The 16,375-nt window shown below is 44.2% G+C and overlaps 1 protein-coding gene across 1 annotated transcript in view; it reads right to left on the reverse strand.

Moving 5' to 3' along the window:
* Positions 1–7,008: 7,008 nt before the first annotated feature.
* The window catches only part of SKI (SKI proto-oncogene), a 115,404-nt gene continuing 106,037 nt past the window's right edge, over positions 7,009–16,375 (reverse strand). Inside the window, exons 4-7 of the mRNA XM_009648120.2 lie at positions 15,091–15,365; positions 13,821–14,122; positions 10,962–11,192; positions 7,009–7,564 (exon numbers count right to left, since the gene is read on the reverse strand). Coding sequence (XP_009646415.1) covers positions 7,376–7,564; positions 10,962–11,192; positions 13,821–14,122; positions 15,091–15,365 — 997 coding nt within the window. The 3' untranslated portion in view covers positions 7,009–7,375. The remainder of the gene's footprint in view (positions 7,565–10,961; positions 11,193–13,820; positions 14,123–15,090; positions 15,366–16,375) is intronic.

A 16,375-nucleotide genomic window follows, 5' to 3' on the forward strand; every position in this document is an offset into this window, starting at 1 on the left:
TTGTCATTACCTTACTACTGTCTTGAATTTTTTCCTAGGGAAGTTTTTTGTCATCGAGCTATTATAGGAAGCCTTTGCTCCAAAACCGAATCAGTCCCCACAGCACTTCCTGGGCTGCTGGGGTTTGTACACGGGTCTTCATTTCCAGCAAATGCACTGAGTTTTTGTTGGGGTTTGTTTTGGTCTTTTTTTTTTTCATTTCCTTTTTCTCCACATTGGGAGCAGAATGAAATGATCTATTTGATTCCCAATACTCCTAAGCGTCCGTTGCAGTCACAGACAGGTAGGAAGCGGTTTTGGTGATGAACTCTGCTTTCACGGGCAGCTCTGTGCTACCTGTCGGCAGAAGGGATTAGAGGAGAGCACTGGAGAGAGCAGTGCAGGTGCCAGAAACTCATGGGCTGTAATTAGCTACAAAATGAGATTTTTGCAAGAGACACTCTAGCATAGGAAGAGGAGACCTACAGCAGCAAAGACAGCAGCAGAGTCTTCCCATGGCAGCAGTTTTCCTTTGGATGTAGGGTTTTAATGCAGCAGCTGAAGAGAGAATGGAGAAAGGGTCCCACTTCTCTGCATTTTGAATTTAGGCTAAATTGTGATGGTTAATGGTGACTACGAGTAGGTGCTGTGCTGCAGTTTGTCGTGTTGAAGAAAGCTCATTGATAAAGTACAATAACTGACCGTGGTCATAGGCGATTCTAGCAAAATGAGCAAGAGGGGCATTGCTCTCACCTCTTCCTTCGGAATGCAGCTTTATCCACGGGCTCGTCATCAAGCAGAAGGCTTTAGGCTTCAAGCCTCTAATCCCAGCATCATTTGTGAGTCCCATAGTTTCATTCACGCAGGAGGTAGCAAGAACGGTTGGATCACTTTTGAGTCTCTAATACTGATGAAAAAAATAGCGTACAGCTTACGGTCTGTGCTCGTCCTGTCAACGAGGGGGCGGGGCGGGGGGAGAAGAAAAAACCAGAAGATGACGAGTGATACTGTGGGGTGTGTTGGAAGAATACAGCTATAGCTTTGTATCTGTGACAGGCCAGGGACATGGAACAAATCCCCCCTCCTGGAGAGAAGGAGGCAGCAGCTCAGCCTGGTTTTGCCCACTGTTAATATCCAGGTGGCAGAAACAGGAAACAAACCAACCCTTAGAGAGCAGGGCTGCAGGGAGTCAGAAATACAAAGTAGAGATTTTATTTTATTTTTTTTTTAAGCTGTTCAATCATTCTCTGGCTTTTCCACTGTTTTACAAGGGCATGTACCAGAGCTGTGGAAATTCTGCAGCCATTTCTCAGAAAACCATGAGAGAATGACTTTAACATATGTTTCCATCTTCTGCTTTTTGCATTTTTCCCCTCTTGTATTTCTTTTTCTGTGACCTGGTGCAAACTTTTCTATGCCTACAATTCTCACTATTCAAAAGAAATTTCACTTCGCTAGAGTTTCTCCACAAAGTGGTGTGCGTTGTGTCCAGTGAAATTCCTTTCTCCTTACAGTACTGTCACGTGCAGACCTGAGGATGATTCTCCATTCAAATGACGCCTTAGAGCGGCTCGCTACTGGGCTGCCCGGCGAGCGGCGTGAAGAAGGTGCCGGTTTAACTCTCAGCCTCGGGTTGTCAGTGTGCCTCAGCACATTAAGGTGGTTTTGGTATGCCAGAAAAGAAAGCTAAAACGTGGCAGGACATGGGAGCTTCCCTCCAACATCTAAGAGAATTTAAAGCTACTTCTGCCTATAGACAACATGGGGTTGGTTGTTACTAGCAGGGGCTGGGGGAGTTTAACTGCTCAGAGGATGACTATGTGGGTGAGTTGTTACATGAATTGCACAACTGGAAATTGCCCTGCAAGCTGAAATGGGTTAGATGCTTTAAAAATATATATTGGGCTGTGCATGCAGTGGATATCCATATAGTAGCATTAGCATATAATAATAACTTTCTCTGTCATCAGGCTCCCGAGGTGGCAGCTGTCAGATGGAGGCGTCTGACCAACGCCAGCCTTAGCCTGTGTCCGTCTGTCTCTGCGCAAGCCAGCGGCCCCTGCACTCGTCTGTCACCACGGGGCCGCAGCGGGCTGAGCAGAGTCCCCTGGCTTAAAAGGCTTTTCCTGAGGTGGTCCAACAGCGTCCGGTTCCACCAGCCACAACCTCGTGTCCAGCTGACTTGGCTGTTGCCCAGGAGCATCTTTTTAGTCTGCCGGCTTGAAGTCACTCCTGGAAGAAAGTGCAGCTGGCGCTGGACGTCCTCCCCGGCACCGCAGTACGGCATTTTCAAGTAAGTGGTTTGTATTATTAGTGCTCTTACCTCTGTTGGTGCTTCGGGTACCTACACATGTGCAACTTGGGAAAGTAAGGCAAGGCGAGTGACAGTGGGGATCGGTCGTGTGTGTGGCAGAGCTGCTGGAAGTTTGCGGTGTTTAACTTCAAATGCTTTGAGAAGTCCTGACTGTCCAGGGGCACCTAGCGCTGCCTGAGATACCGGTACGGTCTCTGAAGTTTGCCTGTCCTGAACAACTTGGCCACAGCTGCAAGCACAGAATACTCAATAAACATCCCATATCTATTTATTTTTTCTGGACAAACAATTTTATTTTAGGTAATGCGTCTATACACTGTACATTCAGTCACTGTGGTATATAAGCATAGCTATTTTCATACATAATCTCATAAAGTCCTTTATTTTACAATATTATCTGCTTCAGGGGGAGGGGATGTGGAAAAGGGGGTGGAAAAGGACTATCAAGGTACACAGCGAAATAGATAAATATGCCAAGCTTTTTTCTTATTTTTTTAAATCAGGCATTTATAAACAAGAAAGCATACATTACTTACATAAAAATAGTTCTAGAATAGTAGAGTAAGTCATAATATTGTCATTAGCAGCAGCATAGGAGAGACCAGGATAACAAAAATGTGCTGAAATGCTATTGGCTATTATAAATGTAAAGATTTATTTTTCTTCAATTGAAAAAATGTCATTTCTGTGAGTTCTTTTGATTTAAAAAAAAAAACAAACCGAAACAACCAACCAAACAAAAAACTTCTCTCTAAAACACATGGACTGATGAGAGGGCAGAATGGAAAGAAAATCAACCTTTTGGTAATAAAATACTTTACAGTGAAAATAAGGACAAGTAAAATGCAAATGATGGCGAAAGGTTAACCCACATTTAAAACTTGCAAAAAGATTTTGTTTTGTTTTTCCTAACAGACAGCAAAGGTTCTTCTTAGTTAAAAACACAACTCATAAAACAAGACAACTACCAGGTAAGAAAGAGTTTTGAAAAAGTAAACACCATATACACTTATAATACAACAGTGTAAAATGAAAAAAAGTATTTACATGTTGAATTTACTTTTAACTTTTTTTTTTTTTTTTTTTTTTTTACATTGGCTAGTTCTGTTTGAAAAGCAGAATATTATGTATACGAGTTAGCTGCTCCATAGATATGAATGTTATTGCTGTTGGTTTTTTTTTTCCCTTCGTTAAGTCTTCTTTCAGTAATAGAAACAATGAGTAATTAAACTGAATATACAAGTATTAAGTAATATATTTTTAAGTACAGGGAGAGTCAACAGCCTGTATGAAACACCTCTTCTCCCTTTTAACTTCTTAAAGGAAACTAAAGAGCAGATGACATGAGAAGACGTGACTTTACAGTTCCTACACTCACAGGTTGGAGTGCCAGTGGAATGCAGCAGGGACTCAACAAAAGTCAGAAGAAAAGCAACTGCAGCTGAACGGGCTAGCGGTCGTTTCACTGAAGCGTTGCCGACGCAGAACTTACACACGGAACTCCCCCACCCCGACCACCTTCGCAAGGTTTGTTCTTTCTCTGAAGAGTCCCACTGCTGGGACAGCCCTTTTCTAGGATTAGCGTCTCTGTGGCCATCTCTGACAATTTTAAACTAAATCGCATGCATGGGAATTCGGCATTAGAAATAAATTATATATTCCGCAGAAACAATTAAGATTTTATTGGTAAAATGTATTTAGGAAGGACAAAATTATTTAAGATGGACTCCTGTCCTGTAAACCCCTCCTGTTACTAACTGCTGGTGTAGTGCGGTTGCTCCCAGTCTCCTTGCGCTTTATCTAACCATACTGATTTTAAAACGTTAATTTATAGAAACGTTTTTAATAGGAAGTTTTCACTCCCAAGGATCAACCACTCTTGAGTCTTAGCCTCAAGCAGTGTGAAGTTCATTTATCGTGTATTCCCCTCTATAAAATGACCGTAATGCACGGCACAGGCAGCAGCCATGGTTCTCTAACCGTGGTTGCAAGTTCGTTTTCCGCAAGCGTTACCCCCTTTACCTGGGAAGCGCAGGTGATGCTGGTTGTTGGACAAGGCTATTTATTATTTATAAGGCTATTTACTGTTCTATTTGTTTTCCTTTGAAAAAAAATGCAGATTTTGTTCATTTTGGAGGATAAAAGCATCACATGCACAGAAGAAATGGCAGCAGTGGCTCAGTATGCGGCCCTAGGCGCACGAGAAAGGAAACCCACGTCCTGTGCTGCAGGTAAGTGGGGCCACTTTTCCTGTAAAAAACCAGAGATGGACACGTTGCCATTTTTTTGTTGGGTCATAAGGGGAGAGACACAATCCAAGATTGGGAGAGAAAACCCAAATTTACAAAGTCAGGCTTCAAAGAAGCTGTTGGGGGGCGGGGTGGGAGTACATTTGTTCTGTGTGTAATTTCCGAACGTGGCAGTGAAGCGTAGCGTGTGAGACTTGAAACGCACAATGCTCAACTACGGCTAAAATTATTTAGTTTCCCTTGAAGAAATAAGTGAATAATACAGCTCTGGAAATCATAAGGCTGAGAACATTTTTATGCATACTGCATAACAAAATAAACCCTTTACGTAAGACAGTAATAATGCCCATTAATGAATATACGTATGGCAGAGATTTTAATTCCATGCATATGATTTAATAATCGCAGAAAAAAACATACAAAGAAGCAAAAAAAAAAAACAAAACAAACCCCACATTAAAAAAACCTGCTTAAGCATAATCAAAATTCCTTTTGCATTGCACTTTAGAAGAGGAGATCTGCACCTAGGCTCGGTCTCCAGCATCCCAAACACACAGGGGCAACCCCCTGGATAAACAGACAGTTTCGGGTAATTTACTTGGTGTAACTGTTTCTTGCTCCCAACAGTTTGACAGTGTCCCAGTAATTCTACTCCTTTCATATTTCTTCTTTTTGTACCTAAAACATATATGAACTTCTTTGTTAATGCTCACAGTTATTACAATGGTTATTATAATGGTTTCAAGCAAACAGCTCTTGTTTAAAAAAAAAAAACAAACAACTCTCTAATGTACTGTAAGTAAATACTATAATTTTAGGATTGGAAGCCGCTTTCTGTCTACTGGGAAATAATTTTTAAGCTTACATAGTTTGCATTAATGTCCAAAAGCAAATAAAGATTACTGGAGATACGCTTCTTCGTTTAGAATAACTTCTGTGTATGATGATGCATAGGGTTTTCTATTTTTTTATTTTATTTTTTTTTTCTTTTTCTTTTTAAGGTAAGAAAAGTGTCATAAACGCCTGTGTAGGATGCTGAGAGGAGAAACGAGCTGGAAGGCACATCTGCAGCCCCAGGTCAAACTTCCACTTCGTGCTGATAAGCGTGAGTGTGTAAGAGGTGAGTGTTTAAGGGTGCAAATCACTTCTCTCGTGTTCACTAAAGCACCAGCTTTAATGTTAAGCACTTCGGGAGCATCTCTACGGCTTCCCAACTTCGGTTCGATACAAAGCCACGCAGAACAGGTTTAAAACTCGACCAGTAGTGCACTGGTCTGGTGAATTCATATTTGGTAGCATCGCATTCTGTACCTGCTGAGCCCTCCCTTTGCACAAATGTAAATGATGCTGCGAGGTGTCGCACGGTGGAAAGCTGGGTTGATGCTTTTCACATCTGCTAGGCAGGGTGGAATCTAGAACGCTCAACTTGTAAACGTTAGAAATACGGAATAAAATGCAGAGTAGGATTCTGACAAAGTGCAGTTTTTTAAAAAAAAAATAAAAATCAACAACAACAACAACATCGACACTAAGACAAAGTGATGGCATGCTGCATTTTTATTCCGGGGCTGCGGCTTGGATCCCAAAATTAAAGTAATTTCTTTTTTAAAAAACAAAAAAAGTTTTTTTTTTAAAAAAAGATGTAGGCTTATTCACAGCAGCAAAAATGTTGTTTTTCTTTTCTGTAGTATCTGATAATGCGATGTTGCGCTCTCCTCGGGCACAGAAATCCTGACTGACAGTTCAGAATAAAAGCAGGTGAATACTGAATTTATGGTAAATGGTGCAACAAAGACGAGTTTTCCAGAAAACTGAAGATTTCAGAATGACTTCAAAACGCACACGTCTTCTGCTTTACGTCTCAACCGCCTTAACAGATCATCCATTTCCTTCCTTTATTTCCTTCTTTCTTTTCCTAAAGCTGAAGTGCTCGTGGATGAAGTGAGTCTTTGAACACATCAATTAATGACGATGTCTTCAGAAAAGATGGCGTGATTTGCAAACACTGAAGTCTGTAAGGCCGGGTTTGTAACTCTAAAGCACACATCTTCTCTTCCCATCCCCGCTCCCCCCACCCCTTGACAATCCTTCATCTTCCTTTCTTCTCGTGTTCAGGACAGGAAATGAAGATATTTGTTTCTTAAGGAAAAAAGTAACTTTGAAAAGCACTCTGAAATTCTCGTACAACCACGTGACGGGGTTGGAACTGTGATGGCTTCCTAGACGGCTGGAAAACTGCTAATGAAATGGCATCATCACCAGAGGGCTTCTACGTTAAGAATCCCAAAGCCTATAACAAGTCATTAAAAATTGTGCATCGAAAGTTTTTTTTATTTTGCTTTTAAAGGTTCATTATAAAAATCTTGTTATTTTTTAATACCAAGTCTGTGTAATGAATTCTTTTTAAATAGCTTATAAGAAAAGTTTGTTTGTTTGTTTTTAAATTCCAAAATGTTCCACCAGGCAGAAGGGCAACATAAAAACACTGCCATGCTTGCCTTTTACTCTGCTTTTAGTTGAATGATGCTGCTTGCTTGGAGTTTGCCAGTAGAAAATTTGCTGTGGACTTAAAAGTATTTTGTTTATAAACACTTTGTGTTTTATAGGCACAGTAAGATGTTGTGCTATATGGACTGGAAAAAAAAAGAGGCGTAATTCAGTGCTTCTGTTACAAAGAGGAACGTTTGCCTTCCAACTAGTAAGAATCCATATTCATCGATCGGTGTGCCAAGACACAACTACTCACACATGCACGTACACACATACCCCACACATCCGCCCTTACTGTGCATATACGTCACTCGGTGTGTGTGTCAGATGACGTGGTGGTGGTTTAGTTCTCAAGGTTGCTCGTCGTGTTTTCACTGCTGGGTTGGCTGCTTGACTTAGGCCACAGTTGTTCCTGAAGTTCCTTGACTACTTTTTCCAAGTGTTCTCGAGCCTCCCTTTCATGCATCAGGTCAGCTCGGAGCTGCTCCCTGTCAGCCTCTGCATGCTGAAGCTTAACCTGTAGGTCCTCAATCTAGAGAAAAGCATATTAAGAAACCTAATTAAACTATTGTAGTATTTCAGTTCCATCGTGATTTTGTAGACATTAACAGATGCTAGCACCTTGGCCCAAAGTGAGAAGAGTAATAAAAGCGTGTGCTCCCCGGCCTAAGGCCACCGCGCGGGCACTGCACGCACTGTTCGGCTTTGGCGTTCTTAAATATTTCTGGTGGCGTAAGCTGCCGAGAGGAGGGGGAAAACCAGAACAGTGAAGGGTGCCTTCAGAACGCCGGTCGCTGTACTTCCTAAACCATTCCTGTCATTTCTGTATTTCTGTCATTTCTGTAGGCAGACAGCAATTCGGCAAAGCCAACTACAAGCCAAGTTTTCACAGGCGGAATGATTTACTTCCAGGCTTCTACAGTGGTTATTAATGAGAGCGACCAGAAACCCACGTCGCAGCCCAACAAGAGCAGTTGCAGGATCCTCTCATAGCCAAGACCTGTTACACCCTTCACGTTCAATGTAAGGAGGCCGGACGGGCAGGGGGGAGGTGGGGGCGCAGCGCAGGTGGCGAGGGGGTTGGAACATGGGTGTGAGACAGTTGGGGTGCAGGGAGCCCGCTGAACGAGCAGGAACTCTCCAAGCAACAGTGAAAATGTAGCACCATTTCTGCTCAGAAATAAGCAGCTGGACTTTAGAGGGCAGGAATGGGACTGAGCAGGTCCTGACACATAGCAGCTTCGCACAGAAACAGACTTTAAGAAATACATGTTCCAAGTAGCCTCAGAAGAGATGACCTGCTGAGAGCTAGCAGTCGTCTTCCAACTTAGAGCAAGCGACGCAGATGGCCTCAGCCTCCCCAAAGGCCTCGGCAGTCAAGCTTCCTATTTTTGACTTACTGCCACCAAAGGCAGAGAAAAGCCTCAGTGTTCAGGGGCATAAACATTAGGAAAACTGCACTGGTTTGAAATACACAATTTTAGGCCACGAACGGGTAAGCTTAGCAGTTATCAAAGTGGCCATTTACCAAAGGAAAGGAAAACTCTCGTGTTCTGGGCTAAAATGAAGGCTACCCCACCACCACATCCATCCCTGGATCTCAGCAGGGAGGTAAGAAAAAAGAAAGGCACAAACCACATCATTGATGCTCCGTGGCTGTTCAGCATCTAACACTTGAAGCTTACACAAAGGCATTTACACCCCTGACTTCGTTGTCTTACTTCCTCGCATGCTTGCCTGATGCTCGCTCGCTCAGCCTAAGCCTGTCTAGAGAATTGTGGTTTCCTCAAAAATAAGAAGTGACAAACACAACCCAAGTGACAAACTTCCCGTGTGCACTCCAAATTAAAGATCAAAGGATGTGTAAAGCTTTATTTTAAAATTTCTTACAGTGACTTAAGTTCTTAGGTCATCCTGATGACTTCTAAAATTCAGATTTGACAGTTATTTTTCTACAAGGTAGTTGCTAAATAGAGCAGCTATGGGGGCCGCTGGGCTGCCACGCGTTACCCTTTGCCTAAGCAGAGCAGTCACAGCAGGCCTGAGGACAAACCAGTCCTGCGCTGCAAACGGGCCGTCGGTGTCTTTAGAAAAGAAAGACCAACCCCCAGAATACTCAGCTACTTGAATTGTTTTTGAGGCGACTTTAGCCTTTCATATATTAGGAAGCCTCATTTATTCCCTCCCAGGGAGGGAATTTATTAGGAGACTGGCAATGCACATCGTCAAAAAACTTCCAGGCTCTCACAAGGCAGGGGCGGCCAAGCTGCGGGTGCCTGGGGCTGGCGCTCTGCGTTCCTGTTACTTGGGTGGTGGTTTTGTTTTTTTTTTTTCCCCTCAAGTGGAAGTCAACTGCCGGCAACGCCCAGCGCAGCAGCGCGCAATCTGGTTATGTTTAGTCTGGACACCTCTTATCAGTGAGACATCCTGTGATGCCAGGGAGGAAGCCCGCATCATTTCCTGCTTCTGGTCTCCTGGTCAGACGTGTCTCATAGTGGTACCGGACCACTCCCCTTCCCGTTACTGAGCCTGGGGTTAGCAGCCTTTCTGATTGCTGTTGCTTTTTCTTTTCCTCCTCCACCCCCCCTTAAAGTAACCACGCCAAGCATTTGCAGCGCGTGCTTGAGGTGTAAAGCACGGGCACGGAGTGCGTGTGTTCAACACCGCGCGCGGCGGAAGAGCTGCTGTAGTGAAGCTGGGCCAGAAGTGTCCCTGGCACCTGAAGTCAGGTGTGCTACGACACGCACGTTAAGCTTGAAAATGCAGGACGCCTCCGGGGCACCTGCGGGGAAGTGATGCTCTAGGAGGTTGAGCCCTGACGCTCACGCGTGCTGACCCTCGCTGCTTAGCCAGGCGTTCCTCAGGCAGGCTCTGAGCTTGGGAACCAGTGATGGGGACAGTGGTTCGGCCCAGGGTGTTTAGGCGGGAGCAGGACAGAGCAAGACTACGGGGAGGCAGCTGTGGCAAGGAAAGGGGTCAGGCTTAGGGAGAGGGGCTATTTGGGAGCCCCTTTGGTGGGGGGAGAGTTAACAATAGGTGTGGGACAGTGCCCTTTTATAGGAACTGCATTACTGGGCAACTGGGATTGGTTTACTGGAGGCAGGGGAAGGCAGGGCACGCAACAGACTCCTCTTCAGGGCTGTTTCTCATGGAAATGCAGGAGCTGCCCTTCTGCTCTGGGGCTGGGTCATTTCGGGGGCTTGGAACAGTGGAGCCTTGCCTCCACCTGCCCCGCAACACCAAGACACAAGAAGGCGCCTGCAGGATGCGCGGCCTGAGCGCTTGGTTCGCTTGGCTTTGGACAGTTTAAACTTCACAATCTTTTCTTACAAGAGAATCTGATGTGGAGAGGGCGGGGAGGGATTTTTAGTTGGAAAGCTTAAAGCATACATGTTGCTTGTAACAACATGTTCCTGCATTCCTAGAACTTACGCTGAGATCAAACTGGAAGGCTTTTCTTAGACCTGACAGTTTGCTCCTCTTGTGCTTTACAACTGTAAACATCTCCTTGCGTACTGATGGGCCTTGGGTTCGGCTCTTGTTTTCAATAGTCCCTGCAGGTCTAGGGATCTTCAAGGAAAAACAGAGAAAGTGGCTCTGCCTAATATTTACAGTATTGAAATGGATCCCTGTGCACTGGCAATGCCAACAGTATTTGTGGAAGTGCAATACTCTCTAGCTTTTGTCTTAATTCTCGGTAAATGGTGATTTTTCAGCTGAGAAATGTGCAAAGTACCAGGCAGATCTGTGGGAACGACGCAGGCGGCCAGAGCTGCAAAGTGACATGGTGCAAACGGACACGCTATAGATAGGAGCTGGACTTGTACCAAATTTGACAAAACAAGGCCCCAGACATTTGAACTAACCCTGAGAACTGTAGAAATAGTAAAATAACTAAATAACTTGCTATTACAGCGTTCGGGTCTTACCTGAGCTGAGTACTTGGCCCGGAGCCTGCCTGCTTCACAGCCCTTGTCACAAACCCGGATCTGCCTGGCTTGTTCCAGTTCCCTCTTCAGTCGTATCCGAGACTCGTTGGCTTCCTTCATTTTCTTCTCGTTCTCAGCTCTCAGACGTTCGATCTCTTTCCTCAAGTTGCGCTTTGCCTCTGTTGCTTCTCTCAGTTTCTCTTTCTTAGCCACTCTCAGGAACTCCAGCTCCTAGAATACAAAAGCAGTTCACTTGTGAGAACTGAGGAGCAGAGACTAAATCAGTGCAAGGAAACAGAACCGTAAAGGAAGCGATCCAGACTGAACTCCCACCTCCTCTTGGTTATGACCCAGAAGGCTCATGTCTAAACCTCATCCTGAACTTCGTACAAGCTTTTCTCCTTTAAATCAACATGAGATCCTATGCTCGAGTACCCAGAATTCTTGGATAATGAACAGCTATATGCTACAGCCACATTTTGCTTTGTCAAGCAAAATAGTTGTGACCATCTGCGACTGAATAAAGATGAACTGCAGTTGGAGAGAGCTACTAGCAATGTGCTCTACACCAGCTCGAGGTTTCAAACAAACCAACTGGAATGCCTGCGCCTTAATTGAAGACACCGAAGATACACTACAGTATGATAAATGCAATTTGTGAATGCCCTTTGTGGACAGCAAAGCTGAACAAGAAAGTTGTTTACGACTTGCTGAAGAAATCAGTAAGCGGCTCCATTTTATCAAGGCCCCCAAAAATCCACGTAAGGCAAGTATGAGAAAAAAAACCCAAATTGTGTCTCTTTCTTCTGACTCCAGGCAGCTCTGGTTTGCTGTAGGTAACTGGTGTGCAGCCCCAAGTTTCTTGGCAACCAGCCAACGCAATGCTCTGTTGCAACATCTGGAAAACGCCAGGCTTAGACCTTAAGCTAAATCCAAACCATGCTTTGCTCTGGAAATGGCCACTCTGGCGATCCAGGTTCTTTAGTAGGAGCTGCTACCTCGAAATGTCAAATCCAAGAGCCGTTAATTGAAGTGATAATGATAACCTAAAGGTGCAAAGGAAGAAACTCAAAAGTTTTTAAAAAGCTGTTGTCAAAAGACAGGTTCATCATAAGCATAAAACTGTGGCTCACTACAGGTCTGTCTCCTAAATGGTTAAATGAGAAACTGAAGTTTGTTTCTCCCCCCCCCCCCAAGCAGCATTTCCTCTCTGTCAGAGTCAAACCCTCACAGCAGCGTGTTTCTGTTAAGTAACACTGCAGTCGGGTCATGGGAAATTCACTCTTTTGACAATCTCACTTCCCAGCCAGGCCATTGTTAGCGCAGCCGTGCCTTTGGAAGCGTGCACACGTGTGCGTGCTCCGTACGTGGAACTGGAAACCCACAGCTGCCCAAATGGAAAATGATGGCCAGATACCATAGTCCCTCTCCCTCTGACATCTTGCTTGATTTAATGCCTCAGCATTCAATTCTGCTTCACAAACTACTTCATATAATTCCAGCTTTACTTTAAGTACACACTGTGTGTTTAGTTATTTAAAAATTAGCTTTAAATATATATTACTTAGAAATATTTCCTTTTAAATACATAAAATAAAACATATTTACTGAAACACGAGGGAATTAAATGATTTGCTCAACGTGACAACGAAGAAGTGGTTCAGTTGAAAAGACAGCTCTCGGCCTCCCTTCCCTGGGACCCGGGCACGGGACCTAACAAGCCATCGGCACAGGCGAGGTCTGCAGCACAGAAACTGGCCGGCTGTATTGCAGCTCTTGCAGAAATTTGAGTTGGCAAACTTCTGTTAAAATTCTAATAGTGATCGTACCTACACCCTTAATAAAAAATATCTCTCTCAGCTCCTGCTGCTGATAGAATACTTGAATCTACTCCTGGGGTTTTGAGGACGGGGGTTTTTTTGGTGGGTTTTGGTTTTAACCATAGCGGTCATCTTGCTCACACATCCCACCTGTGAGCTGCTGTCCTTGTTCCTTTCCCCACAGAAATAAAACCGATCGTGCCAGCTGACGGGCGAATACCCGCGTCTGACCCGCAGCGCTGGCTTTCTGTCTCCCACGCGAGATGAAACAAGGCCCTGATTTTACAGTGGCGCCCCAGACACATCTAGCTTGGTCACAGCTCCACGTACAATATTCAAAGCGGACATGCAAATCTTCTACAGTGGCTCTATCTTCCATTTCGATGCACCACTTTTGTCCCAGCTCAAATATAAAAAAGTTCACCCACCATCCCGTTCGGCCACTGGGATCTGTAATGGCCAGCGCATCTCTGCACCTGCACTCTGACCACTCTTCGATACGATCGAGGAGTTCCAGAAATAAGGAGCTGCTTCACAGAATGAAGCAAACATTCAGCGAGGCGTGGCGTGGCGAATGGAAACTTAACGAAGATCTGTAGTTCAGCTCTTCCTCAGAGCCTCAGCAAGCGTCCCTGCGTCCCAGGAACACCCTCCCTCAGCTGCACCACGACAGGATTTTAAAGGATCTTTTAAAACTACAGATAAAGCCTCCATCAGGACACAAGTGTTTCTAGTTCAGTGAAATGAAAACGAAATAAAATGTGCTGGACTAGAAGATCTTTTCAGTAATGAAAAGCTGTTGATTTTGGTAACCATGGATTTATACCCTAAGGCAAAACCAGGTGGGCAAGCTTAAAAATGTATGAATGGTTCCGGTATACTTTAGTTTCCCAGCTGAATTTCCAACTAGTACCCCAGTAAAGGCTGTTGCTATTTGGGAAAAATGAGGCAATTCTTTTTCACGTGAGACCACCTAATGGTTTCTACCTGGAAGAGTATTTGCAGAGAGTGGTAAGAGAAAGCAGTTCTTCAACATTACCTGATGTAGACTGCGTTTGGCCTGCAAGGCAGCATTTAGCTTCTCTTCCTGCTTCACTCTCATTTTAACAACTTCATGGAGGAATTTTTCTTTGGCTTCTTTTGTATCTAGGCCACTGTCCAGGGCCTGCCTTAGGTGCTCCAGCTCAGCTTCCAACCCGCTGCTGTGAGAGTCAGAATGTGCTGCAACCTCATATGAACTGTTGACGGTGACGGGGGCTTGCATCCCAGGCGAGCTCATGTCCTTTGCAGAGCTGGATGAAGTAAAGGATGGGGAGGAGAGCGAGGATAAGGAGGAGGTGACTGAAAAACAGAAACATTGAAAATCAATTAAAAAAATGTCTAAACCAAATGTAAATCAAAATAGCTGAGGCCCTTTTGCACAGAGGAGATACTCAATATTCAGTGGAAAAAAGGGAAGACAGAAAATACTCGTTTTGTGCTTTGATACTTGAACTGTGATGAAAACGCAAACCTGACTGACTTCAGGGACCAACTTACAATTTGCCTGAGCTGTGACTTTGGAATTTATGTCACAAAGTGTATTCCCCATGGGCGTGAAGAAACAGAATTCTCCAGGGAAACCTACACGATCCTGCTGGTTTCGGTGGCTAAAATTCCCTCTTGTCGCACAAACTGCATGCACTGGGTAAAGACTGAACATGCTGAGGGCAGCCGCAGAATTACCCAAGTGACATTAATGAGGTGACACCAGTGTCTTCATCTTTTTCTGAGAGGCCCAGTAGCCAAATACTGCTTAAGAACATACTGGCTCTTGCTCCCTGCTTTATGTATTCAACTCCGCGGATGCAGTATTGAAACCGTGTGACCCCATTCTCTCTCTGACACAAAATTCCACGCTTGCACGTGTGCGTGCCCTGGAATTTTTACAGGCTATTTGTGTGTATCCCACAAACGCTTTTATAGAAGGCTCTTGATCAGATAACAAACGGTCAGTTTTTATGCAAACACCGTATTCTGTCCTCCGCACACTTTCCCGCTTTAATAAAAGACTCCAGCTTAGTGGACACCTCTGGTTCAGGTGCTTTTGTCGATGCACGTTCCACTCTCAGGAAAACACCCCCCCCAACTTACATTCCATTCTTGGTTTTCACTATTACTTAACGGTGTATTTCTACATCCCGTTGAGGCCTTAGGCTTCCAGAATTATGTTCAATCACAACAGAAGTTGAACAGCTAACTCCCGTGGATTACTGAGGAAAATCCAGCACAAATAAAACAAAATAAAGGCAGATAGAACTGACACTTACATTCTTCCCTGGTTTCTACTTCGATTTCTGCTTCTGATTCCTTATCCTCTTCAGTGGCAGTAACAGCGGCCGCAACAGTGGCTGTTGCTTCTGGGATAGCTGTGTTCTCTGCAGCGAGTTTTCTTTTCCGTGGCTGGACAGTGCTGCTCAGTGGCTCGCTGCTCCGTGATACTACTGTGGCACAGGGGGGGTTGCTGACAATTTTCTGTTGGGCTGGAGGTGCAAGTGCCACATTGGGGGCCACAGCATTCTCAAAGCTTTTGTAGGAGTAAAAACTGTTTCAGAGGGGGAGGTGAAAGGAAGGAGAAAATAAGTCATACGCTTGGCTTTAAAATGCTTCCCAATCCCCATGTTACACTGAACCTGCAAGACACTGGAACGACAGGGAAGCTCCACTGTTTTACACCAGCTAAGAATCTGCCTGTATATTTGCTTTGTGTTTTGCACTCATTTAAACATGGAGATAATTTATACACCTGATCTCCATCCAGTTCAGAAGGGATCATACGCAAAGCGCCACATATTCTAAGAGCACCAAAGAGATGAGATCTCCCAGAGTCTAGAAATTATCACGATGCTTTGTCATGTTCTTCATGCATTACTGTTTTACCTAACTGCACAGTTTTACTTCTGTCTAGCCACAAATGTTCTGTAAACTTGGAAATGGCACTTCCTTAAGAAAGGCCATGAGAGTGCAAAAAGCATTTAGTTTTCTGCCACAGCATGCATCTGAGTGCATGTGTGTAAAACCACAATTGAAAAAACCAACAAGCATAGATGTTAAAGGACAGTAATATTTTAACGTCAAATACACAGAATTTTGCAAAAAACATAGCAAAGACTGTCTTTGCAACTTCAATTCAGCGTCTACTACATGATGATCTTCAGCCATATATTCAAATTTCTCCTGAACTTTTCAAGGTAGTTTTTTTTCCCCAAGGTTTAAATTAGCCAAATTTCTCACAGGGATACACCACAGTTTAGCCCTTCTCTCCCTACCTAACTGAGAAGTCTGTTTAAAAGCAAGAATATGCTGGTAGGCTTTCTTTTTTTTTTTCCCCCCGTTTTTTTGGGTTTGGTGGGGTTTTTTCATCAATCCCCACAGCTTCTAAGAAACTTGTTCATAAGGGCAGCAAAATATGTTCTCCATAACACTCCCTAAAAACACCTGGCCACTTTAGTCAAACTCTCCAAAGAAACCATTACCCTTAGGCAGAAATCTGGCATGAAGACTTTTCAGACCAAACAGTTCAAGTCTGGCGAAGGAATGTGTAATTGCCCCGAC

Source organism: Egretta garzetta, unplaced genomic scaffold, assembly GCF_000687185.1.
Source record: "Egretta garzetta isolate BGI_Z169 unplaced genomic scaffold, ASM68718v1 scaffold61, whole genome shotgun sequence".
In the NCBI taxonomy this organism is placed as follows: Eukaryota; Metazoa; Chordata; class Aves; order Pelecaniformes; family Ardeidae; genus Egretta; species Egretta garzetta.